This window comes from Schistocerca gregaria, chromosome 3 (genome assembly GCF_023897955.1).
Source record: "Schistocerca gregaria isolate iqSchGreg1 chromosome 3, iqSchGreg1.2, whole genome shotgun sequence".
NCBI lineage: Eukaryota > Metazoa > Arthropoda > Insecta > Orthoptera > Acrididae > Schistocerca > Schistocerca gregaria.
Genome location: NC_064922.1, coordinates 919,157,059 through 919,184,176, shown reverse-complemented (window position 1 = coordinate 919,184,176; position 27,118 = coordinate 919,157,059). Strand labels below are relative to the sequence as shown.

The 27,118-nt window shown below is 34.2% G+C and overlaps 1 protein-coding gene across 1 annotated transcript in view; it reads right to left on the bottom strand.

Annotated features, from left to right (window-relative positions):
- Positions 1-588: 588 nt before the first annotated feature.
- LOC126356126 (uncharacterized) overlaps positions 589-27,118 on the bottom strand; it is a 39,283-nt gene continuing 12,753 nt past the window's right edge. Inside the window, exons 2-3 of the mRNA XM_050006834.1 lie at positions 6,509-6,583; positions 589-823 (exon numbers count right to left, since the gene is read on the bottom strand). Coding sequence (XP_049862791.1) covers positions 755-823; positions 6,509-6,583 — 144 coding nt within the window. The 3' untranslated portion in view covers positions 589-754. The remainder of the gene's footprint in view (positions 824-6,508; positions 6,584-27,118) is intronic.

The following is a 27,118-nucleotide window of genomic DNA, read 5'->3' as shown; positions in this document are numbered from 1 at the left end:
TGGTACGTTAGTACTGTGCATTTTCTGTTTTTAAATATGTTTGTTGCGGCGAGTACCGACTTAATAGTTCATAAATGATTTAGAGCTATTGTCAGATTGTGTTGGTGGTAGCTGAAAGTGAATATCTTTGTTGAAGTGGCTACATAAACAGGTGGTACATAAAGGATGATTGTATTTTTGTTTAACATGCTGTTCTTAGTGTCTTCATAGTGCAAAACAATAGTACTGATTGACAAATGGTAATCAACACATCACTCTACGTTTGACCTGACCGTGAGCGTGGTAACATATGAGACACTGAAATGGCGATGGATACTTTCACCAAAAACAAATAGATTTTATCCAGCAATGAAAAATTCCTGTTTGGACATGGAAATTTGAGTGAAGTGAAATTTTTACTTTTATTGTTTAGGCCCTGTGTTAAAAGGATATTTCCATCATTCTGCGTTTGTAGATGGTGCAGCAGCAGTTAATAAACGTATTCATTGTCAATAAACTTGGTGAGAGAGTAAAGAAATGCCAGTTGTGAGAAAGGTATTTTATTAAAAGCATATCACAACTAAAAAAATTGATTTGCAATTGATCGGTAGCAACATTTGAGAAATGTAGAAAACGACTGACACTCTCAGTCTATAATGCTATTTTTTTCTAACTTGCAAGGATGTGCTAACTTCTTTACATTTTATATTTTGTCTTTTTTGTTTGCTGAAGTAGTGCATGGTATGACATTACATGACATTAATTTTATCTGAAGTCACAGTGTTCCATTTACACAGTCACATGAACCTTTTAGTTGGTTAACATCTGTCTTTTCCTGGAGAACCTGTTAAAAAAAAACAAAGACATAAAATCTGTTATTAAACAATGATACGGTATTAGAATCTGTTTTAATTTATTGCGTTTGCAAAGCTGAAATCTGTTGAAGCGACGAGACTGAACCGCAATACGTTTTATGTACCATCCCCCCAATATACTGTGCTGTTATTTAGTGTTTCTGTAAGTCAAATGTGATATCAAAGGACTACATATTTACTTATGTACTACTAGTAAATCTTCACTATACATTCTCTCATCTGAAAGCTTCAGGTGAAGCTACCATCAAGTGGAAGATAGTTTTGAACACAATATTGCTTTTCTAGCAAGGTCTTACTGTATGTGAAATGTTATTGCCTTGCTCCTACCTTTGAATTGACTAACCCAGTCGTTAGAGAGAGACCTACAATTTAATGCAGGATCACGGTGCAGCTCTGTATTTTTCAAATTAACGAACATTGTCATAGGTGTAAGAAGTAATATGTGACAGATTAAAATTCTAGGGGGTGACCTGTATCGAACCAATGACGTTTAATTTATATACCGACACCTTATCACTATTCTCTCATCAAAGACCTTCAAAAATTGACAATGTAATGTTTTCAATATCTAATCATTACACATGCCACTGAGTCATCGATAAGCACTTATTGATGGTTAAATTTAATCGTTGATTATTCCTGTGAAGGATCCTGTGTGGTAGATTTCTTTCTTTGAAAAGTACCAAATCAAGGCCTGTGAAACTGTTACAAGTGCAGGAAAAACTAATTCTGTAACATACGTTGTATTCCTTATTTGACTACCTGAGGGTATCTGGTGTATCTTAATGCTTTTGTACAGTTTTCTAGAAGGTTGTAATTGTTACATATTGTAATTGTAAATATTATCGTATTGCCTTGTTTTCGACTTCCTCTTACTGCAATATAATGTATTTCATTTTTTGTTTATCTTTAGAACACTTTTAAACTAGTCGTAAATCTGGTTCATGTGGCCACTATATGCCATCCCAGTAATAATGATAGATAATGAACATATATTCCGGAGAGAAATGGCACAGTGTCCATATCACATGATTATGTTTCAGTGATACTTATTTATATTTCCCTAAACTGTTTCTCAGAAGACTGATAAATTCTTGCATAGTTGTTGCGGTTTTTTCTCTGTAGATTTGTTTACTACAACCCTCCATACTACTCTATACTGTGCAAGTATCTACATCTATGTATAATTACTGCAGCCTATATCCATGTAAAGCAGGTTACTGTAGCTGAGCTTTGGTCTTGCTCTACAAATTTTACTATCCATGCTTCCATCCAGTACCAAAGTAACTATTTCTTCTAGTCTCAGAACGTTTCCTAGTATGTTAACTGTTTTTTATGTCAATTTGTGCAATAAAAACTTGCTTAAACTATAGAACTATAATTAATCTTAGTGTTGAATACATGATAAAATAAAATTCTCAACTATTTTCTCTAACAGTTAATCATCTAATTATTAGCCTCCAACTCGATTTAACAGCTGTTTACTGAGTATTCGATCTACCTACCTTATATTCAGCATTCTGGTGTAGCATAACATTTCGAAAGCTATACTGTTTTTGTCTGTACTATATATCGTCAGTGTTTCACATTCATTTTAGACTGAACACGAGACAACTACATTCCAAAAAGACTTAACAATACTTAAATTTATATTCATAGTTAACATACCCTTCTTTTTTGCTATTGCAGTTATCCATTTTATATGTTGTTTATTTTTACTATCATCATTTAATTAACTTGAGGGAAGACAATTTCTCATCAAAGAACACACTTGTAAATCCTTTACAATGACTGCTTTTGGTTAGATCTTTTAAATATTTCATAACGTAATGTAACTGCAATTTTTTTCGTTTTAGCTCCTTTTCTTAGGATTCACAAATAATTTTTTTAAAAACTGTAATTAAATGCTGTAGCCTTCTTAGCGGCCCTTTTGATTTGTAGGTGTCACCACACACAGACGCCCAGGATTGCATTGTATACTGGGCGTTTCACATTATCGAAGAGCTGAACCTCACTTTGTTTTACCTTCCTTAATCTGGATTATGCATGGACTAATCGTTTTGCTGTGACTTTTATATCCCTGCATCATATACTTTGTCCATGCTTATAACCACAAGTGCTATATCGAGTTATTACACCTCATACTTATGATTATAGTCCAGTTTTATCTAAATCCTTTAACATCTGGGTGAATTTTCTTTCTCGCTGCTGCCTTATTATTACCTTAGTTTTGATATTTAAGTGTTTTCCCTTTGTAACGATTGTTGAGGGTCCAAAATCGTATGTAATCTTCCGGCTACAAATCATGTTTTTCGCACAGATGACCTCCTACAATTCGTTCACCATTACATGTATATAGCGAAGATAGTGATGCTGAATTTACTTAATGAAGGATTGCTGTTTGTCATCTACATAAACAGCTACATATGAAGCTCTATACTGTGCAATCTCGTCGTCTTTTATGTTTCTGCTGTGCAAGCAAATTGTCAATAAATATTACTGTGTCATTATTTTGTCTTTCATCTGATATTGTACGTTGATAGCATTTTCAAACAGGACTTAGGTTGCCCTCCTAACGACATTCTGTCTTTTTGACTTATTGTTTTACACCTACATGATTACACTATTTTTCCTGTGTGTAGAAAATATTTTAACTTTGATCAGCTTTAAAATGTCTATATTTGTGTACCATATTCTACTTTTTTTATTAAAATTACAATTTATATTTACAGATGACAATGACATGAACACACAAGCGACCTTCAGCGCAATAAATGTCAACACATTCTGTAGTAACTTCCGCCATGAGTCAGTTCAGAAGTGCTCTTGTATTTAGGATTTACTCCGTGACTTGTAAAATGGGACAGTTGCACTTGCGAAACATATTGTAAATACTGGTTTTAACTTCCACATGTTAAAGAAGCTTATGTCAACAATCTAGCTAATTGAGATGTGGAGTACCTTACAGCTCGAATTGGGTACTGTTTTATCGAGATATGTGTAATAATAATTCACTCTGTGTATTATATTTGACATTGTACGCTATTTTGCACAGTTTAATACGATTCACACTTTATGTGCATTATTCACAGATCACATGATGGTAATTCTGTTTTACCAAAACCTGTCATCATGAGTTAAGGTTTTACAAATGCGATCTTGGCTGGAAGTTGAGTATTTAAAGATCGCCACCTTGTTTCTCAGCATTTGCAAGTAAACTTAGTCATTTTACCACGGGCTTAGCAAAACTTTTCTACAACTTTTACGGCCTCATTGCCAATATCTTTCCACAGTACACCCTGATTGTCTTTATTTTAATTTTGTTGGTGTTTACTTTATAACAAAAATGCGAATTTTGTTTCACAGGTGCAGAAACATGTTTAAGCACAAAGACAGCCTACAGGATACATTTTGGTACTTGAACTATGTACAATGTCTGATACAATATTGTTCAGTCCTACTCTGCAGTTCCTGTAGTAATTGTACTTCACACAGCTTAAGACGTTACATTATAATTTTTTCTCCTTGCTTGTACTTTCGAAGGAGAAGTGTTTCCGCAAAGATACTAGCGCCAGTCCTGAATCACAGGACTGAATGGCACCAGCAGTGCTCAGATAATGACGTTAATAGCTTTCACAAGGTGACGACCCTGATCGACAGAGCTATACCACACGTTACCAGATTGAATACAATACACTAAAAATTGTAGCTACAATTAACATCATCTCATTCAAGTAAACTGGTGTAGTGAGTGATGACTGGGCAGATGTAGGTGCAAAGTGATTAAATTTTCAACTAAGTTCTGTGTCGGTTTACGTTCCATGTGAGTTGTAGGGACATGGATGCATTATCCAAAAAGACCATACGAGATATGAAAAAAATTAAACCACTAACGGAAATGAGGAACTATTTTTCGTGGCGTATTAGTGCACTATAGGTTTTAGAGTATGAACTGTATCTTTTAGGCTGTGACAAGTTTTGTCAAAATTGAACAGCTCAGCGATTGCGGATGAGCGTTCTTATGCTCTACCATAAAATGTTGAACATGAGATCTGACACTTACGTGAACTTATTAATGTATTCTATTACTGGTGAAGAATTTCACAGAAGGATCCTTTTTTTCGCACTCTATCCCTTCCTCCAACTGATCAAAGCAAGTGGGTGGTTTCCATTGAAGCCGCGTGACCTCTGCCGTTGTATTGGCCGTTTCTGATGAAACTTGTCACGTCGAAGAGACACAGTTCAAGGTAAAGGAAATTACGCACTTTAGTGCCACGCAAACAGTCTCTCAGTGATGTGTGGACTCTCTTATCTTTTACGTCGAAGTATGTATGCTCAACGTTACTGGAGCAATGTACAGCGTTGAGGCATCTTCAGTTAATAGTTGTTTTAAAATGTTATTCGAAGCGTTTGTAGAAATCATCAGCCATTATGATTTCAACTAATGAAGATCCCATAAATGGATGCGTTACATAGTACAGGGGTACCACTAACAGCAGTGGGAAAGTGGTAGACACGTGTACGGCCTGCTGCTACCTGAGTACTGACTAATGTTGGTGAGTTACATATTGGCTGCGCACCGAGTGACCTGTACCCCCAACCTTCGCACCGGTTCTTAGCTTTCGTCGTCAAAGCGTGAGTTGTTGTTGTGAGTGAATTTGGATACGAACGTCAAAAACTGGCAGATTTCTTACTTTAAAGTAGAACTACCACATTCGTTTCTACGCTTAGTTCACAAAATACACGAAGACATGATGAAACGTAATAACTCCGAACTTTTTATGTGAAAACTCTTAAAGCTTTTTAAACGGTATCAACATTTTAAGTCCTTATTCTTCATGTCGACGTATTTATTTCTCAAGACATCACTCTGGAGATGAACACACATCTCCCACCGAGAGACCAATTTGTTAATACTGACGCTGTAGAATTTTGACTTTGTTGAGGAAGCCACAAGCTGACCTCTGCTTACACCGCTTCATCTCTATCACAGTAAATTCCTCGAAGGTGTTCTTTAACTTTCGGAACCAGATGAAAATCGGATGGATCAGATCGGCAGTATGTGGAGGATGGCCGATAACAGTGAACCTAAGGCGTCAGAATATTTCAAATGTCGCATCGCTCGTGTTTGGTGCAGCTTTGTCCTGATTAAGTGAGGCTGGCTGCTCCATGTGTGGACGAACTCTTCCAGTTCGAAACTCGATTACAACACGCTGTTTCCCGTGTACCGACATGGCTACGTTACATACCGCCATGTTACACACTACAATTCGGAGCTCTCTAGTGGCAGATGGCTGCAACTATGTAGATTTGCAAAATAAAGATGTTAGTAACATCTGTTTTATTTAAAAAGCTTTGAGGATTTTCATATGAGAAACTCTGAGGCATTATTCTTCAGCACGCCCTCGTATGTACATATTCTCGACCTACGTCTAAGTATTTGAGTGAATAAAATGTAAATATTGGCTTTACACACAATGCTGTTACTTACATATACAAAATGTTTAGATACCAATCTTACCAACATCTAGAAATATTTAAAATGTCTTTCCCCGTAACAGTTTAATGAGAGGAGCTATAATAGTAGCATTTTTAAAGAATTTAAGAGGCTATAAACTGTGTTCCATTGCACAGTAACCAAACAGTACACTCACCTTCATCAGTTCTCTTGCAGTTTGGTTGCGTAAAGCTTCAGCGTTTTCAACTGTTATTACTTTTGTCTTCACCATCTGTAATAAGAAACGACTTTTTACCAGTGTTAGAAGTGTATTGCAGATGTAGACATATAAGAGTGAAGGCGCAGACAGTTTATAAAAATAAAGTTCACTGTCAGGTAAAGGCCTTTAAAATCCTTAAATACATATTTATGCGATATTTATAGAGCATTTGTTTTGAAAAGCACTGTGGTGTGAGAGCGAATTATTTTGCATTATTCTGAGAGGTAATCAGAAATGTGGGATAAACTGCTATGAACAGCATAATAAGTACATCGTCACAGCTGGGCCAAATACAAAACCAAGACCCACCACAACAGTACAAATGCATATGCCTAGTGGTTTGGAAGATGATGAAAGATTGAAAAATATACTATGAGACAACGGGATTTATCAGGGTGTTGAGGGAAATGGAAAAATTAATTGTGCTGGTGCATCTGAATTCGAAACCAAGAAAACAAGAGGACATGAAAATAGTAGGAGAACATGGACTGAGAAACACCTAGGCAAACGTATTGGAAAACAAAGAAACTTGTGGAGAAAAGAAAAGCAGGTGTATGAACGTTAACATCCCCTATGAGAAGCAAAGAAAGGATGGTTCAAACGTGAAAGGTGTATATGGTAGGACTGTATAAAGGAAAGAAACGTGAAGGCATTATTAAGGAAAGGGAACAGGAAGTCGATGAAGATGACACAGCACTGACAGACCTTAATCGTATAAAATCACCTAATAATCATAAAAAATAATCATAAAAATATTTGAGAGAACCACCTGTGACAACTGTCCCACGCAGTATATGCAGGATGTTTGAGACAGGACAAATAATCTCAGCTTTCAAGAAGACAGTAATTATCTCAGTGCCAAAGAATACAGTTGCTGAAAAGAGTTAATTCACTGAAGAATCAGATTAGTAAGTCATGGTCACAAAATGCTAACACTTATTATCTGCAAAAGATGGGAAACCCTGACAGAAGCCAAGCTGGGGGAACGCAGGAGCCCAAAAGGCGCTATTAACTCTACGGCCTATAAGTGTCGAGAGACGTCGAAGATAGGCAGTCACTGCGAAGTGAGTAGGTCGGTGTTGTAGTTGTCTTTCATGCTTTCAGTCTGTACAATCTGCAGGAACTAAAGGAGACGTAAGAGGGATTATGGTTGAGGTAGCAGAAGTAAAAAATTCAAATTTGGCGAAGACTTTTTAATTCTGGCAGGGATGGCAAAGAACTTCACTAACTGAATGGAACAGACAGTATTTGGAAAGGGGTTTAAGATGAGTCTCAATAAAATTGAAAAATGGTGGTGCGGTATAGTCCAATTAAATCAGGTGACACTGAAGGAAAAAATGTAGGAAATGAGGCACTAAAGATAGGAACAGAATTTTGCTACTGAACAGTAAAATAACTAAAATGACAAGAGTAGATAGTACATGACATGATGACCAGCAATAGAAAGGAGGATATTTAAGAAAGAAAAATATGTTACCATCGAAAATGAAATCATGTCTTCACAAGTCTTTTCTGAAAGTACTTGTTAGAGATGTAGCCTTAAGTGGTACAGGGTGTCCAGAAAAGGGCTGCCAGATTTCAAAATTAAATATCTCGAAAACAAAGATCGATAGAGGAATGCAGTAAACGGTATGTTTATTGTGAAAACTCTAAGAAGTTTATACAGCAGTTTGAAATAATAGTCACGAAAGCTGCTAACAGATGGCGCTGTACGCTGTACAGCTCACAGCAGCATACATGAGTGAAATAATGGTATGAAAACAATCTTTGCAAACAATCACATCACAATGTTTTCAAAATGTTCACCATTTGCACTACAGAGGTGGCGCAAAAGAAGAATGAAATTCGCCATCACATTTCGTAATGTCTCAACCGAAATGGATCCACATGCCACAGAGATCGCCGATTCAAGCTCGTCCAGCGTGGCGGGATGCTTCAGGTAGACCATGTCTTTCACTGTGCCCCAAAATCACAGGTAGTCAAATGCGGCGAATATGGAGGCCAATCCATGCCTGCACCAATAAATTTGGGATATTCCAAAGCAATGACTCGATTGCCGAAGTATTCCTCAAGAAAGCGAAACACCTGTTCGGTCCGATGTGGTCGGGCTTCATCTTGCATAAACCATTTAGTACCTGGTCTATCCTATAACGCTTGCTGTGTGGCGACAAGTTGTTCCAAAATTGCAACGTAACGTGCACCAGTGACCGAATAAAAAAAAGGGCCAATAATGCCTCTGCTGCATACTGCAGCCCACACAGTGACTTTAGGAGAATACAGGGGTTTCGCTTCACACCAATATGGCTTTTCGGAACCCCAAAATCGCTAGTTCTGCTTATTCACGTATCCATTCAGGTGGAAGTGTGCTTCATCTGTAAACCATATGCAGCCAACATCAAATCCTTCACTATCAATCATTGTGAGCATCTGATTAGCAAAGGCAACCCTTTGTTGCACAGCTCGTATGGGTATAGCCTGGTGCGTTTGAATTTTGAATGGAAACATGTGTAGGCTCTTTCTCAGTATTTTCTGCGTGCTGGAACGCTTCAAACCAGTCTCAGATGCAATTCTACGGACGGATGACATTGGATTTCGCTGAATAATTCAGAAACTGGCGATATATTCAGGCGTAACCGCGGTTTGCTTGCGGCCAACATGCCCCACTAGATCATCAGTTACGCTGCCTGTTCGTTGAAATTTTGCGAAAAGCGTTCGAATGGTTTTCGCATCAGGTCCTTTTGGAACATTAAATCGTGCTTGAAAACTTCGCATTGTGCCTTAGGACTTTCTTCTAACCTGTGGTACTCTAACACCAGAAAAACGCGTTGTTCAATGGAGTACATGGTTTTAATCTCTTCCTTCCGTACGCTAACCTCCTTTCACGTTTCAATACTGGAACTGACCGCTCTGGGCTTCGGATCACTATTTGTACTAGGCATTACGTATGGAGATTACAGTGCCATCTGTTAGCAGCTTTTGTAACTATTATTTCAAACTGCTGTATAAACTTCTTACAGCTTTCACAATAAACATACCGTTTAGTGCATTCCTCTAACGGTCTTTGTTTTCGAGATATTTAATTTTGAAATCAAGGAGTCCTTTTCTGGACACCCTGTAAATACAGACAAGTTTGTCAATTGCTGTATTACAGAAGGATGATGAAGCTAAGGTGAGTGGATAGGATAAACAGTGGGAAGAGGTACTGAGACCAGCCACAGAGAAGCTATGGAATGCAATGTTTGGCTACAGTAAGCAGGTTCCAATGCATGCATGCTGCAGTAGTTATGCAGGGATGAAGTAGTCAGACAACTATGGACAGCTGCATCACATCAGTCTTCAGACTGTGGATCACAACATCAGCAGGGTCTTTTCTCGAAAATATTGGATATATAAAAAAACTATTATTAACAAATACGAAAATGTGAACTTACATACGTCTGCATTATGCTGGGGGAAACTGCGGTAATGTTGTGGACACAGTTTTGGTCACCATTAGATTGTAGCATAGTCTGTCGTGTACTCACGTTCGTTGGTCGTCTTGTAGTTGTTCTAGAAACACATAACTGAACGTCTTGGAAGTAAATGAAAACATTACGCTACCTGACTGTTCACATATGTTACGAGATGTATCGCGAGAATGTTTGAAAGCTCGAATTACTTTTTTGTCTTCCACTATAGCCTTTCGTAAGTAACAGTTTTCTTCAAATGTTAGTTTTTGGTGTTGTTGAGCTTGTTTATGGTGTCTGATTTGTATTTCAACAAAGCTGGTTTGATTACATTTAGTCTGTGAGTGTAGTTTACAGGTTTAAGAGGTGTTCTATCTATTCTGTGGAGCATGTGTGTGAATCAGGCATACTTACGAGCTGTCAAGTGGATGGGTGAGCTAGGGATAATAGCGTTTGTTTTTTCTGTTGATGGAAAATTCATGTTGGTTGTTCATTCTTACTATTGTAAGGTTCAGGAAATTTAGTTTCATGTTTCCTACAATTCCCATAGCAAAGTGTATTTCTCTGTGCTGATGTTACTGTGTACCTCTTCTACTTTGTTTCATCTGTGAGACTGTCATCCATATATCACTACCAGTTTATTATTTTATACCCTTCTTGTTTCACAATGTTATTGGATACTGTTTTCTATGTAACCAGTAAAAAGTTGGCTATGCCACTGGTGGAGGACCCCATAAATAGCCCCTTTCGTTGCAAATAGAAATGGTTGTTAAAAGTGAAATAATTTTGTTCTGTGATTAGGTTTATGATGGATAATCTTTCATTTACTTGTATATCTGGGAGTTTCTTGACTTTCATTTGTTTTTCTATGGTGTTCATAGTTTCTTCTGTGGGTACATGTGAGTACATGGATGTAATATCAAAAGATACCAGTGTTAATGTTAGGGGGATATGTGTGTTCTTGTGTTCCACTATTATGTCTCCTTTTTTTGAGGCTTATGTTGTTTATGCGCATGTTTTCTGTGCATCTGTCTCCATAGTCAATAAGGTAGAGCTTTTCTAAAGTCAACAACTGATCTGTCTGGAATATTATGTTTGTAGGTCTTTGTAGGGCTTGTTAAAATTGGAGCCTTGGGATTATTTTGTACCATTCTTTTTTGTCTGCTTTTTGTGTGAGAGTATGTGTGATGGTTTTTAAGAGTGTCATCAGGTTCCTTTGATATTTTTGTGTCAGGTCATTGGTTAGATTGGTTGTTCATTTTATTGTTTCAGTTTTTTGTATATACTGTTTATGGTTCAATCATCAGATGTTTGTGTATTTATATAAACGAATTGTTTGTTCTTTCTGATTATTTGTTCCATTTCCTCTGCCACGATTTCTCTCTTTAGATCTAGGTTGAAGTCTAATGTGTTTAAAATCTTGAATGCTTGGTGCTCCACAGTTTTCAGACATTTAACAAAAGACATTTTCTATACACCAAGAGCTGCAGTAGAAATGTTTTATTTGTCAAACATGGTTTTCGGATTTAAAACCGATTATCAAAGATACCTGACACAGAGGAACAGACAAAAAAATAACTGTACATATATTACAATAATATAAGTCTACTTACATTATGCACTTCTATAGCAATGGCATGCTTGTAAGTTAGTATGACAGGATCTGAAGTATGCCCTTTAACATAGTACACTGTTTAACAAGTACATTACTGTTGTAAAATTTTAGACAGTGAGAAGTTTTGATAATGTTTGACATAACCATCATGTAGAGTAAATGTGGAACTGCTGTGTATCGAAAAAAAGAAACAAACATAGAATACATGTCGATAAAACGGCTACAGACATGTAAACCATGCATTGGCTCAAAAGTACAAATGTATTATAAAACTATTCATGTAAAGATATTCACACAATACAGTATCTGGAACCAAACATACACACATAACATTTTTGTAATGTTTTGTACGATACTAATTTTGTATGTATTAGAATGAAGAAATCCAATGATGATGGCGATATTTTAGCTGAAATATTTGGACAAGAAATTGAACAAATGTGTTTTCCATCAAGGTAGATCCACAATCCCATACCGTTCTATGCAAACAAGGACCAACAGTTGATTTTTCGAGTTAGAACGACTGTTCATATCTATGTCTTCCACATTACTAGAGTCCTTGGTTCGTTTGATTGTTTTGCTCTCTCTCCTAGCGATTCCGAGGACACTTCTTTACGTCGCTTTCAAGACAGGAAAGGCACCAAAAAGAATTGCAACAATGAAAATGTTCCCAAAAAATAACAACAACAAAGAGATATCTCGAGACGAATAAAACGAAATATGAAAAGTTATTTGTCTATCGTAAGCGAGCTCAATCTCCCGAAAATTCATATTAGACATAGAAGTAATAGTTATCGTAACCATAATAATAGCAGTGTAGATTTATGCATCAGAAGATCACTTTTAGAAGGATACTGGACATGACGTGGTGTTACAATTTCAGAATAAATAAAACATAAATCATATGTACATCATTTACATCAAACAGGTCTAGGCTTACAGATATGGGATATGTAGTTGTTTGTGTTCTTATAGCAGGAACCATCCAGACATTTAGAGAAACAATGGAAAATGTAAATCGGGATGGGTCGATGGAGACTAGGGCTTTGAATGATCCTTTAATGAAGCGCGCTGCTCTCCGTTGGTTCCTCTCTATCTCTTCTATCAACTCTATCTGGTATGGATCCCACACCAGTGAGCAGTATTCAAGTAGTGGCGAACAAGTGTACTATAACCTACTTCCTTTGTTTTCTGACTGCATTTCCTTAGGATTCTTCCAATGAATCTCAGTCTTGCATCTGCCTTACCGACAATTAACTTTATATGGTTATTCCATTTTAAATCACTCCTGATGCCTACTCACAGATAATTTGTGGAATTAACTGCTTCCAGTTGCTGACCTGCTATATTGCAGCTAGTTGATAAAGGATCTTTCTTTCTGTGTATTCGCAGCACATTACCCTTGTATACATTGAGATTCAATTGCCATTCCCTGCACCATGTGTCAATTCGTTGCAGATACTCCTGCATTTCAGTACAATTTTCCATTGTTACAACCTCTCAATATTCTACTATGTTTTCCACACAACGCTTTCGACGGCGATTCTACAGGCCACCTCCTCATTTTCACCTTACCACTTCACTTAATTTTCAAAATCCTTCTTTAACACCTCATTCCACTGCTTAGATAATATTTCTTTTCCGGTGTACCCATAGCCCAAGAGTTTCGTCCGTACACTGACGTGCTTAAACATGTATTTTCAGAAATTTATTCCCCAAATTAAAACCGATATTTGATACTAGTACACTTGTTTTGGCCAGGAGTGATCCCTTTACCTGTGCTTTTGATGTCCACCTTGCTTCATCTATCATGTCTTATTTTGCTCGGAAGGTAGCAGGACTCCTTCACTTCATGGTCTCTAATTTTGATCTTAAGTACGTTGTTAATCTCACTTCAGCTACATTTCATTATTTTCGTCTTTCTTTGGTTTACTTTCCATCCACATTCCGCGATCATCAGGCTGTACATGCAATTTAACAGGTTCTGTAAACCTTCTGTACTTTTATTGAGAATAACGACACTGCCAGTGAATCTGTCATTGATATTCTTTCATCCTGATTTCTGATACCGGTGCTGAAACTTTCTTTAGTTTCCGTCATAGCTTCTTGGATGTATTAATTGAAGAATAGGAATGAAATCTTTCATTCCTGTCTTACACCCTATTTAATCCGAGAACTTTGTTCTTGGTCTTCCATTCTTACTGTTCTCTCGTGGTTCTTGTACATCTACTATTAATATTACTCTATAACTCTACACTATTACTCTGTGGCTTATACCCATATTTCTGGGAATTTCAAAAATTTGCACAGTTTTGCATTATCAAACTCTTTTATAGGCTGACAGATCCTATGGACGTGTCTTCATTTTTGTTAAGTTTTCCATCCACTATTAAATGCAACGTCGGAACTACCTCTCTGGTACCTTTATCTTTCCTATAGCCAAACTGATCGTTATTTGATAAATTCTCTGTTTTCTTCTGCTATGTGGTCTTAAATTTTCTTGTTATGTTTATTTTTAATCTCATTTCTGCTACTTGGAGAAATGCTTGATACACACTGTGCTGTCTTACAACATATTTATTCACAACCGGTTTCGATCACTTAGCATCTTAACAGTGGAAAAATATCTATTGTGAGAACTTCACATGTCTCACATGCTCTTTAACTAGAAAAGTGTACGCCACAGCTGACGTGCCGGTTGTTCATAAATACAGTGTAAGAAGCACAGTGTACATCACGCATTCCTCCAAGTGCATCGATGGTGTTGACAGTAGCCTGAAGGAAATTTTCATTTCTGCTAGTCCGTGTTACTTTCGTCTTTCTTTGGTTTACACTCCGTCTATATTCTATGCTCATTAGATTGGTCATTCGATTCAACAGGACCAGCGATTCTTACCCACTTTAACTGAGGGTAGCAATGCTATAAGTGAATCTAATCATTGAGATTCTTACACAGGTCAGTCAGCAACAGTCTGAATAGCTTGTAAGGGCGTTGCACGGTGGTTTGTATTGAAAAATACCAGGGTTGGAACTTTAATAGTGGCAACTATTTATTTACAGCTCTTACAAAATAGATACGTATTTAGAAGTTTTACTGACCCTCAAAGTTGTCACCAGCATTGTGTACAACCCGTTGCCGGCAATGTGAAAGTCGTAAGATACTCCTAGCAGTGCTAGTTGTGTTGACAGTTCGAGCGAAGCGGTGTATTGCCCGACGAATTTGTAGCAGTTCTGAAGCGAATGCCGTGAAGTGCTTCCTTCAGTCTATAAATCGAGTTGAACTCATGAGTGCGTAAGTCAGGGGAGTGCAGTTCGTGGTGTAGCACTTAGCCGTGAATGCGCTTAGCTATAGCCACGTGGCACCTTGCAGCTACTTACGGTTTTTCTGTTTATTACTTTGAGCACAACGTCATAATGTCGTTAGAGCACAGACGTCACCGTTTTTACTCGGCGTTATGTTTCAACCGCACGCCACGACTTCCTTTTTCAGTTCGATCACGATCTCATGAGTTCACTACTCTCTCTCTCTCTCTCTCTCTCTCTCTCTCTCTCTCTCTCACACACACACACACACACACAAGACAGAATCTATTTATGCATACCTCCCGAGTTCACTACAAGTGTAAGTTTCGTTTAAACAACTTTGTATCTTTTCATGTAGATGCTGTTAATCCCGTTTTCAGGTATCTTCGATGTAATCTTGATTTCTTTGTTTGATATAACGCAGTGAAGGCCGCTCTTGGCTCATTTTTGTTGCACTCTGTTATAAGAATTCAGGGTGTCTATAATTAAAGTTCCAGTTGCAAAACACTGTAAAAAGAGAACCACTGCTCACAACGGCGTCAAGTCTGAACAGCACATTATTGCCCCAGGGGGAAACGTCACGGGGAAAAAATAAAAATTTGACCAATAGATGGTAATGTGAATGTCAGCTATAACCGTCAGAATATGCGCACCAGCCGACGCGCAACACACGGATGTTCCTCAATTTGCTTCTGAGACATGATTGTCTCCATGAACAAAAGTGCGCTGCTGGTAAAGCTCTTTCACAGGAACGATGACTGAGAGCCAGTAGCTTTTAGAATTTCTGGACAATCAGGGAATAAAAAAAAGGCACTGGCCCTGTGTCTGCTAAAGATCTACAGAAAATCATTACAAAATCCGAAAATACAGGTTCTTTTGAAGAGCAATGTGGGAGAGGGAGGAAATCAGTTGATCCGACGTCTGTCGAAAATGTGACCACAGGCGGTGGTGAGGAAACATGCAGCGCATGGCGCATTGCCCGAACGTTGGGCATGACTGCGAGTACCGTGCATTCAGTCCTACGAAACAGTTTAAATTGCAATCCGTACAAAATCAACCATCTTCGGGAAATGCTTCCTGCTGACCTGCCAGCAACACAAACGAATTTCTCGCTCTCATGGAAGTGGACAATGAATGGTCACGGAATATTCTGTGGGACAGGCGAAGCCCATTCCCATCTCCAAGGCCATGTCAAGGACATTGCAGAATGCGAGCAACAGAAAACCTGCAAGCGCATCAACCGATACTTCATTCTGCAAAGGTGACAGCGTGGTGCGGGTTGACGGCATCGTTTATCATACGACCGTATTTTTTTCGAGGAGATGATCCCTATGCGCCCTGTTACTTGCACCGCCAGTGGTAAATGCTGTGAAACTCTTCTGCGCCCCAACGTCATTCCAGTCGTTAAACAGCGTGGATGTACCGGTAGGATCATTTCTACGCAAGCTGGCGCTCCTCCGGACGTGCACAGCCAGTGAAGCGACTGCTGCAGAGGCATTTCGTAAATGCTGGAATTATCAACCGTTATTTCCTTACTGCCTGGTCATCCAGATACCTGATCTTAATCCACGTTACTTCTGGCTGCCTGGTTATCTGAAAGATGTCTTCACTGCTCCAATTACGAAAGTAGCTGAGTTAAAGGAACGTATTGCGGGAAACATTCTGAACATGACTCCCGAGACACTTCGATCTGTTGTGGAACATGCTGTTTCTCAATTTCAACCTGCGTCAGAAAACTGTAGACAGCGTATTGAACATGTCTTGCGGCAGTCTCACGACAATTATAAACGATTTTTGTGCTGATTTTGCCCTCAGGACAATTAAAAACCGATTTTTTTTCCTGTTCGATGTGATGCGAATTTGTCGTGGTGTATGGACGTACCAAATTGACAGTGCCACAACTGTTGCGTGCCGAACTTGTGCTGCCATGCTCATTAAATAGTATGGATGGTGTAATGTGCAACTCAAACCACAGCCCTCGTGCTGCCATTCATCTGTCATTTTAACCCGCCCCATTTACGTTAAGAGGCTTACAGCGTCATATATTGGTAAATTTTTCATTAATTCTCCTATTTTTCTTTTGGTTACGTGAGTTTCTGCCTGCGTAAATGAAATGCTGTTCACATTTAATTTCATTCTGAGCATTAGTTCTCTTTTTACGGCGTTTTGAAATTGAAACTTTGTAGCGGACACCAAGTGTAATTCATCGTCAGTACCTAAACTTTTTTTTTTAAAAAAATCGAGCTGTATCTCCTCTCCGACTCGTTCCGTCTCCACATAAATCAGTGATCCGTGCAAGATAATATGAAGCCGATTCTTTCATTGTCGAAACTGATCAGGAACTTAAATTAATGTCCAGCGGCCTGCTAATTTTGCCTTACATGTATACTGCGGCAAGCTCTTTGTAGACTGACGTCTGGAGGAGGGGTAGGGGGAGGGGATGGCGCACCCGTCGGGAAGGTGGGTACATTTTCTCTTATCCACATCCTCAACACAATTTTTTTTTCTGTGAGGTTTCGTGAAGGATAATGTTTACACCCCATCATTTTCTACGTTTCCACATGTATGCAGGTGCGTACAATTGCCTTCGAAAATAGTATGCGAGTCTTGCTCAAGAAGGAATAGCATCTGGACACACGTCGTTTTATGCAAGCTAATCAGTGATATAAGGGCGTGCAAAGACAATCTCACCTGTGAAGGAGGCAAGGTTGTGCAGTGGTTAAGGTACTGGACATGCATTCAGGAGAAGAAAATAAGATTTAAATTTCCATCTAAACATCCCGAGCTAGGTTTTACGCACATTCCGTAAGTCAGTTAAAGAAAATGCAAGAGTGATTCCTTTCAAGGAGCCACAGTCTATTTTCTGCTTCATCTTTCTGCAATCTCAGCTTGTGTCTCCATAGTCCTCAGCAGATCATTTAGCTGTCCGTTGTGAAACCATTGTGCAACTGTACCATGACCTAAGTATGGCATTATTAAGCATCAGTTGTTCAAAATGTTTGATTTATTCAACACCACACTTTTTGAGACAACATAATCCCATTATCAAATTCTTAAAATCAATATATCATCGACTGAGCGTAATGATCGCCGGAATGGCAGTGGGTGTTAAAGCGCCACTGCCAGAACAGGGAGGTGTGCGATGCCTGGACCTAATCAACTTGGCGTGCTGGTGTGTTAACCTTGCAATACAAAGGCAAGGGGTGGGGGGCGGGGCTTAATATATGCACACCTTTTGTAAATTTTGTAATCTATGAAGTTACTTCATATTTTAAAATTTTGAAAAAAAATGTTTATTATTTTTAATAGACTTCTTCTACCAGATTCCACAAGTGCTTTTAATTTTTCAGTCAAATTTAACCCAAAACCTTAAGACTTAGCTGTAGATGTCCATTTGCACTCTGAATGTCACATTAAATATTTGCTGGTTTCCTTACCCATCAGTATCTCTTAGAAAAGTATGTTGTGAGTAAAAATCAACGAAAAATAACGAAATTTGCATTTTTTAATTTATTTTCGTCGTGCAAGTTATATATCTATATGCTGTTTCTGAACCAAAAACACATTTTTTTTAAATTTCTCGGTATGTAACTAGGATTTCAGTTTTACTGTATCTTTCATTTAAAAAATTATCTAACCAACAAAGAAAAATTCCATTAAACTAAAAAAATTAAAAAATCTAATAATCTTTTATAAATAGGCATTCAACAAATCATATTTATCTATACCAATGAACAAATAAGAAATAGTATTTTTCTTTTTTGTAAATAATTTCTACAAAACCCTGTCTACCTACACCAATAACTGAAATTTTCATTTAATTAAAAATTACAAATCTAATAAAATTTCTTTATAAATAAATTCTACCAATCTGATCTATGTATACCAATGATTGAAAGTTTCATTTAATTAAAAATGTAATAAATTATTTCTGTGTAAACATGTTCTACAAAATGGTGTTTTTCTATAAAAATGAAAGAAATTTTCATTTAAAAACTCAAAGGTACATTTCACTGTTAATGTTTTAAAAATTAAAAATCTATTTTTTGTACAAATAAAAATAGAAAAATGTATTACAAAGCTCATTTATTTCAAGACTTAGAAAACTACTGTAAGGAAAAATGTGGATTGAATCATAGCTAGTTAGAAAATTACTCTAAAGAAAAAGCTTATGTAAATGTAGTTACGCCAGATCTCTTAGAATTTATTGTATATTTTAATATCTATGAAATGAATAAGAGTCAACTAAAAAACTTGCAGAACTAGCAATACTGGAAGGTATGGTATTGCAGCGACATGGCTCTTCGAAAATGTAGGAGATGATCCAGAATGAAATTTTCATCCTGTAGTGGAGTGTGCATTGATATGAAAGAAAAGCTGTGAGGACAGGTTGTGAGCTGCACTTGGGTAACTCAGTTGGTAGAGCAATTGCCTGTGAAAGACAAAGGTCCAGAGTTGAAGTCTTGATCCAGCACACAGTTTTAATCTGTCAGGAAGTTTCAAATATATTGAGATTTCATTCGAGGGGATTTTGAATTTTATGACTTTCGAAAATGTGTAGTAAATATTGGAATAATGTTGACTTTCATTTCTTTTGAGAGATATGACCAGAAAAATAACAGTAAATACAGAGAAGGGATTAAGAATATTTTGAACACTGAACATATATGTTGAAAGTAAATATTGAACATAAATGTTCAATGTGAATGTTGAACATGAACTTTGAATGTAAACATTTTATATAAAAGATGAATGTAAACATTGAACATAAATGTTGAACATAAATGTTGATCATAGACATTTAACATAAACAATCATAAATAATGAACTAAACAATGAATGTAAAACATAACTTATTATGGTTTTTGTCGATAGAAAATGTTTACAAAATATGATCCAGAAGTAGTTCAAAAAGCTACATGAAATAGAGAACTAAAAGAACAATTAAACGAAGAGTTAATAATGGAAAAAGCAACCAAGAACAGTATATGAAAAATTTAATTGAATAAGTTAAACAAGGAATCAAAGGATTAGCTAATAATATGTTGAATATGATTGAAGAAAACAGAGAAGTTCACAAACAAATGTTCCATTATCAACACTATTATTTAGAATAATTTAACGCTAATCTATCACTTAAAGAATATGAAAATTTACTAAGTGGTTACATGTTAAGTGAATTGAAAATACAAGATTTAGTGAAAAAAATATGAAGAAGAAATTAAAGATAAGAAAGTTAAAGAAACGAAGGGTAATCATCGAATGTTGGAAAAAATAAATTCGATAAGTGAAAGAATGTTAGAATTTATCAACCATAGTGAACACACAGTTTCTGGATTAAGAGCAGTTGATGGATTAAAATGTGCTGGCAGATTGCCTTAAAATTTGATGGTTATAACTTAATTGTATTGGATAAAGAATATACAAAGGAAATAATGGACTGATAAATCTTTTAACAAAAAACAAACAACTATTAAAGATGTGACTGACAAATTTGATTCTACTGCTTTATCAAATTATACTGACAATGTTATTCAATTCAGCAGCATTATATTCTGATAATAATCCGAATAAAATAAAGGTAATCAATACAATTACGTATGTGATATAAGAAACTGTCCATGTTTATTTTTACAAAAAATACCACTATATTCCGATTCTAGTTTAGATACAAGTGTAGACGAAAAAATGGGTTAACAATTAATTTAAAAATATACAGAAAAACCAACTGGATGGATGATGTTTGTCAGTTAATTAATAGATGATTAGTATTCCATACTGAAGAATTACCTGGTAATAAAAAATTTCATAACGAAAAAGTTGGAATAACTCATATGTTAACTAATAAAATTTAGTGAGTTCATCATCAACAATCCAAAAGGAAGTCCATATTTGATTAGATTTTGAATAATCTTCCTCACACATTTTGGAAATGAAACAAATATGGCAAAAGTTTATTTAACACATTAACAAATAAATTATCTTTTGCAGTACACATTCCTGGTTATAATAACAGTGATCCTCGAACAAAACTGGAGGGAGGAGTACCTAGAGGTGACCAAGTAAAAGTTAAATTTCTTAATAGAAGAATACTAAAGGTAAAACATACAATCGATAAAGCAGATGTTGTTAATAATCAGTGTTTAGAAAAAGATTTTAAAAATCTAGTTACAAAATGAAAATATATCATTATTTTAAAACAAATCAATAATTAAGTCAATAAGACGTCTATTAATGAAAAAATAATAAAGTAGTAAAGTAGTAAAGTAGTGTAACTAATTCCTTTAAAAAAAACTGAAAAAACTTTTTCAGATTACTTTGTAAAGGCAGATTTAACACCATACATAAATCAAATAACTAATCTCAAAATAAAGTCTGTGATAAATAAATAATAGAAAATTCGTTTATAATGAAACTGAACAAAAAATTCATTATTTCAATGGTTGTGGTATTTTCTTAAACAGTGACGTTGGTGAAAATATAAATAAAAAATTATCTTTCATCGTTTTTTATATTTTTAAGTGTTTTTGATAAACTTTATGAAATAACTGCAACTGATCAATCAGTAGATTTATGGATAATTTTATTTGGTGAATTGTTGAATAAAGACAATAGATGAGAAAAATAGTTTCTTTAAATTTTTTCTATATAAATGGACAACCATCGATTCTCCACAATTACCACATACCCTGTTTAAAATTTACTGAACCAAATAATTCTCAAAGAGTGACAACTAAATGTGGTGGACCATCAATTGAAGATCTTCGTTCAATTTAAAACCATAAATAGCCATTATAAAAATATTAGATTTTTGTTTAAATGATGGTGAAAATGTTATTAATGCATTACAAAAGCGATTAGAAAGATTTTTTTCAAATAGAAAACGTTTTTTCCTTCGACACAAATGCTTTATGGCATGCTATTTAGTCGATATGGATTCTATTAAGATGAAACGAATATCAAAAATAAATAAAAGCTATAAATAATTATTAACTGAAACAGATATATTTTTTTAAAATTTGCTTGAGCTATTCCAGTTAAACATAAGTAAGAATATAACTGATTTGTAGATTAATATTTAAAATTAGATCACCAAAAAAATGTACAAACTGATATTTTCTAGAATTTGTGAAAATAAAATAATTATCTTTAAATGTTTTCTGAATAAAAAAGTCATGTGTTGTTGAAATATTTTAAAGAACATTGAATGAAAAAATGTGGAAAAAATTTACAGAAAATTTTAAACTGATAGATTTTATTACAAATCTAGCTAATGGGTTTATAACAAAAATGTTCACAATAAAATCGATACCCAAAGATGTAAATAGAGAAACTGAAAAACAATACTGAAAACTGATTACTTAATTAATTTGTAAGATCTTGAAAAAGAAGAATAACAATCCATGTTTTAAATGATTGAGATTTGATAATTCACAGAATAGTTGGATTAGTAACAATAAAATTACTCTTCAAATATTTTATATAAATGGAGTTAGTGATTGAAACTTAAAAATATATGGTACTGAATATAATATTCACTATGCATATTGTTTTATTAAACAAGATAGCGTATACAGTGATATCAAAATAAAAGGTAACAAGAATGACCTTATGTCAGAATTATTTCAGAGTTTTAAATTTAAATTAATTAACTCAAATGGTTTTGATAGTTTTAGTTTATTAGCTATATAAAAAAATCGTTATGAATCTTATATTGGTTTTGAAAAATAGCAATTGGATATTCAGTTTTATATTCTAAGAAACATTAATCAGATTAATTACATCATTACACAATTGTTTTTGAGTATAAGTATCCGAGATATGGAAATAATGTTCACTACAAACAAGCTCCAACTATTCTTTCATTTTTTAGAATTAAAATATCAAATTAGGTACATAATAAGTGCTCAAAAATGTGTGTTTCAGATAATATGTATTTACTTTACGACCATATTAAATTGTGTTCATGTAACCTACTAATCACGATCAAAATTATAATTATATAATGTTAAAATAACAAAAGTAGGCCTTTTATCAGTGAATTGAGCAGCAGCATGTGGTAATATGTATTTATTAGTTCGTTTCATTCACATAAAATTTCTACTAGTCTATCGAATTTTTCATCTGTTAATTATGTAATGATCCTTAATATTATTTAGATCTTTTAATTGATTGATTAGAATTCACAAATTTTTTGTTTTACATTATCCTTTATTTAATATTCACCATGTTCTGGAGTCGAAGTTAAAACTACTTCATAAATCAAGACTTCCAATTTTTCATCTTGTTTGACCTTTGTTTTCAAAATTAAAGAATAGAAACTTCTTTAATAAAATTGGCGTCTGAATGTAAGTGTAACTGTTGGTTACCATTTAATTTTTTATTTTCTTTCAAATCTTTACTTTTAACATCGCCATAAAGCTTATCTAGAATTCGATTACACCTACATATCAGAAATCGTTTTAGGTTTGAACCATAGATTATTACTTTCATTAATAGTTATCAAAATTTTTAGCATTAATTACATCTTTGTTATTTCTAAAATCCCTTTATATGTAGCAAAATTTATTAAATCATTATTGTTTAATATCATGAACTTTAATTCTTTATAAATGAAAAATAAATGTAATGTGAAATGCCCATTGCATAAAAAGGTAATTTAATAATGAAATAAATATAACAAAATTCGTTTCCCAATATGGGTTCTACTGATTGTGTGGAAAAGAAACAAAGAGATTAAAAAGAAACTATTTTCGAACATACAAAATAATTTACTAATGAGTGGAAAGAAAACGCACTTACTTGAGAATTTTGTTAAAAGGTAGTTCTAAACACTGGAAAATATATTCATAGATGTAAGTATAATCCGCCAAAAAAAAGAGAAAACTGATTTCAATTATGAAAAACAAAGATATATATTATCTCGGAGGTTGAATGATGTTATGAAAAATTTCTTTGTGCAATATATTTGAAAACACCAAAAATTGATTTATCATGAAAATGTATTAATAACTGATACTTATATTTTATTTCATAATGTTCAAAAATGTTTTTTTTAAAAATAATAAATATATATATTCATTTAAAAGTTTCAAAATATTTAATTTCTGGTAATCATGTACTTGTGCATTATAAAATAGTAAAATTTTTTATTATAAAAAGACATATGTATATACATTATAAAGTTTTGTAATGTTTAAATTTAGAAATATATATATATTACAAAGTTTTAAAGTTTTTCATTTAAAAAATCATGTATATACATTATGAAGTATACAGTTTCGATCATAAACAAATGTGTTCTAACATGATTTTTCAACAATTTTCGCCTTTCATTTTTCCTATACATTTATTGTTCAATTGTGGAATTTCATAATTATTATTTTTGGAGTAAACACTTGCATCAACTCATTTGTCAAGGATTTCATATTTAAAAGTAATCACTTTTTATATCACACACAAAAAAATCTGTATTCATATGACATATATCAATATTTTTGCCAAATTTTCGGTTTCTTATATTATAATGAAAATGGTACATTTTTAATTCGAAATATCTAAAATACTCATTCCGCGGAAAACTGGTTTATTGAATTTTGCTATTTTTATATGAACTGCTACTAGATTTTCATTATTGTCGTAATAATTTGGTTTTGATATGTACTATGTGTTCTGTTTTGGTTTTGTTGCTATTTTAGTATTCTGTCTTTTTCTAATATTTTCCATCATTTTGTCAAAAACAGTGTTATTCATTAGTTTTCAAAAATCCTTTTCATATTCGTTAGCTGCTTTTTTTCTCATTTCTGTATAAAAATCTTTTTCAACCAACTCAATTTTTCAGATAATATGATTTTAATAGTATTCATTAATTTTAATCCAGGTTTTCAATACCGTTTAAAATTTTTATAACTGAAACATAGTTTTCTTTATTATATAATGTGTTAACAATTTATTTCCTCCTTAAGGAGCTAATGGTAAATCCTTGTTTAAATCGTTTAATATGACTGGATATCCTAAATTGACTTCCAAAATATAACCATATTTATTGTCATCAAGGTGTTCAAGTAATTTTTGAAATTTTACAATTTGCTGGATCTAAACATTCTAAATTTTTTAACCGTATGAATTACTTGTGTTCAAGTACATAGTATCATTTGATTGTTGTTCTGCTTCAAAATTTTCTTGCTTATTTATTGATTTAGCATATCTTTTAGTACTTTGTAAAATTACTCCTTGTATTCTTTTTTCAATATACAAATCATATCATAATCGTTTAATATATGTAATACAGTTTATGTCATTTTAACATAGAATCCCAAGACGATCCTGGTGAAGTAAAATACCAATCTGGATCAAGTTATAGGATTTATTACATATATCTCTAAAACTTGCAAAAATATCAGATAATATTAAAGCTTCAGAATTATTGTATAATTTTGTACACTCATCTAAATTTTTAACATAGAATTTTTTCAGAACTAGTTTTGCATAGTTATAATGCTCATCAGAAAAAATCGATTTATTAAGTCTTGAATAAAAACATCCTTTTTCGTAAGTTTTGTTACTTTTTATTTTTTGGGAATTCATATATTCTTTTTAAATTTAATTGTCCAGATTTGAAAATTTTTGACATTTCTTTAAATTGTTCTTTTCTAAGATCAGATTATAATTTGTCAATACTTGAAGCTATAAATTTAAAAATATCTAAAAATCTTAAAGTTAAACCGTTTTCAATTATTTTACTAACCAAATATAGATATTTGTTCATTAATTTGAATAGTGCCAGTATTTTGATTACTGTTACTAATTCTTTCATAAACAAATGAATATAAACTGGGAAATAACTAAGATTTTTATAATTAAGATTACAGTCTTCATACAAAGCCAATATACTGGCATATTCATAAAATGACATAAATATTCTTATTACAGGTTGGAGTTGTGGCCTCACAAATACAATCTCTATGGTCGCCAGACAAGGAAACATAGAACTTTGATATTCGAAATATATATGTTGCTGGTGTGAAAGGACACATATTGTGATATGAGGCCGCTAATAAAAAGTTAATGGGCATTACGCTTCATCAATTATCCTTACACTCACTGCTACACAAATAAAAAATGTTTATGACAGAAGCAATTAGGTTCAGTATACAGTCATTTTAAATAAATCACAGATACTTTTCATGATTTACTTTATCACCTAAGTTGTTGTCTTTGTCTTTTCTTTTAGAAATAAAATTATCTGAGATATTATCTCTTACACCTATCACAGACATAAAATTTAATTTTTTTGCTGCTATGTGGCATATTTATAGCATGCAGAATTTTCGTTTTCCCTTAAAAGATCTATTATCCTGCCCCCTAAATAGTTAAACTGAGTGTCAAACTACAGTCAAACTAATTAGTTATTAAGGTTATTTATAAGATTTTTCAAAAAGGTGCATGTACCAGTTCTATTTTAAATTTATATACAATAATCAAATTTAATTTCTCACGTTCTGGTTCTTGGCGCATTATTGTAATCTCAGTGTGAACAGAATGCATCACACACGACATCACATGAGATTCATAACCCAACAGTCTCTGATATGCACAGTAGCTCGCTGTTTGCCAGTCTTTCCAGAGTCCAGTGTGCAACAGTTTAATACTTGTCACACAAGGTTAAATATTTGGCTTCTTACATCAAGACCATCAAAAGAAGAGGAAATGATATATTTTAACATAAAAATAACAAGGAAAATATATAACTGATAGTGCAATAAATACAATTCGTTTTTCATGCACAAAATAAATGTTTCATATTTACAGTACATGTACTGATGTCATCAATTTCGTAATTTTTAATGTCAATGCTGATTGTCCATCATAATTAGTGTCTGTTAAGTGCCGAGACAAATTAAAATCACCCTACAGTTAGTGCTCCTGAAGTTAACTATTTATTCGACATCATTGTTAAAAGAAACTTTTCTCCTAATCCATGTGCATTCCATACTGTACATACAATGTCTGTTTTCTTACAATGCTACTTTTTTTCAGAATAACACACAGACAGAAACACAATAATATCCATCGCTCAGTCTTTGTGGTGACGTTTCATTTTGGAATATGTGCCATAACACACTCGTTCTTTGCGGAACTGTGAGGAAGAGAGACTGAATTTCTGCTTCGACCCCTGTTTTG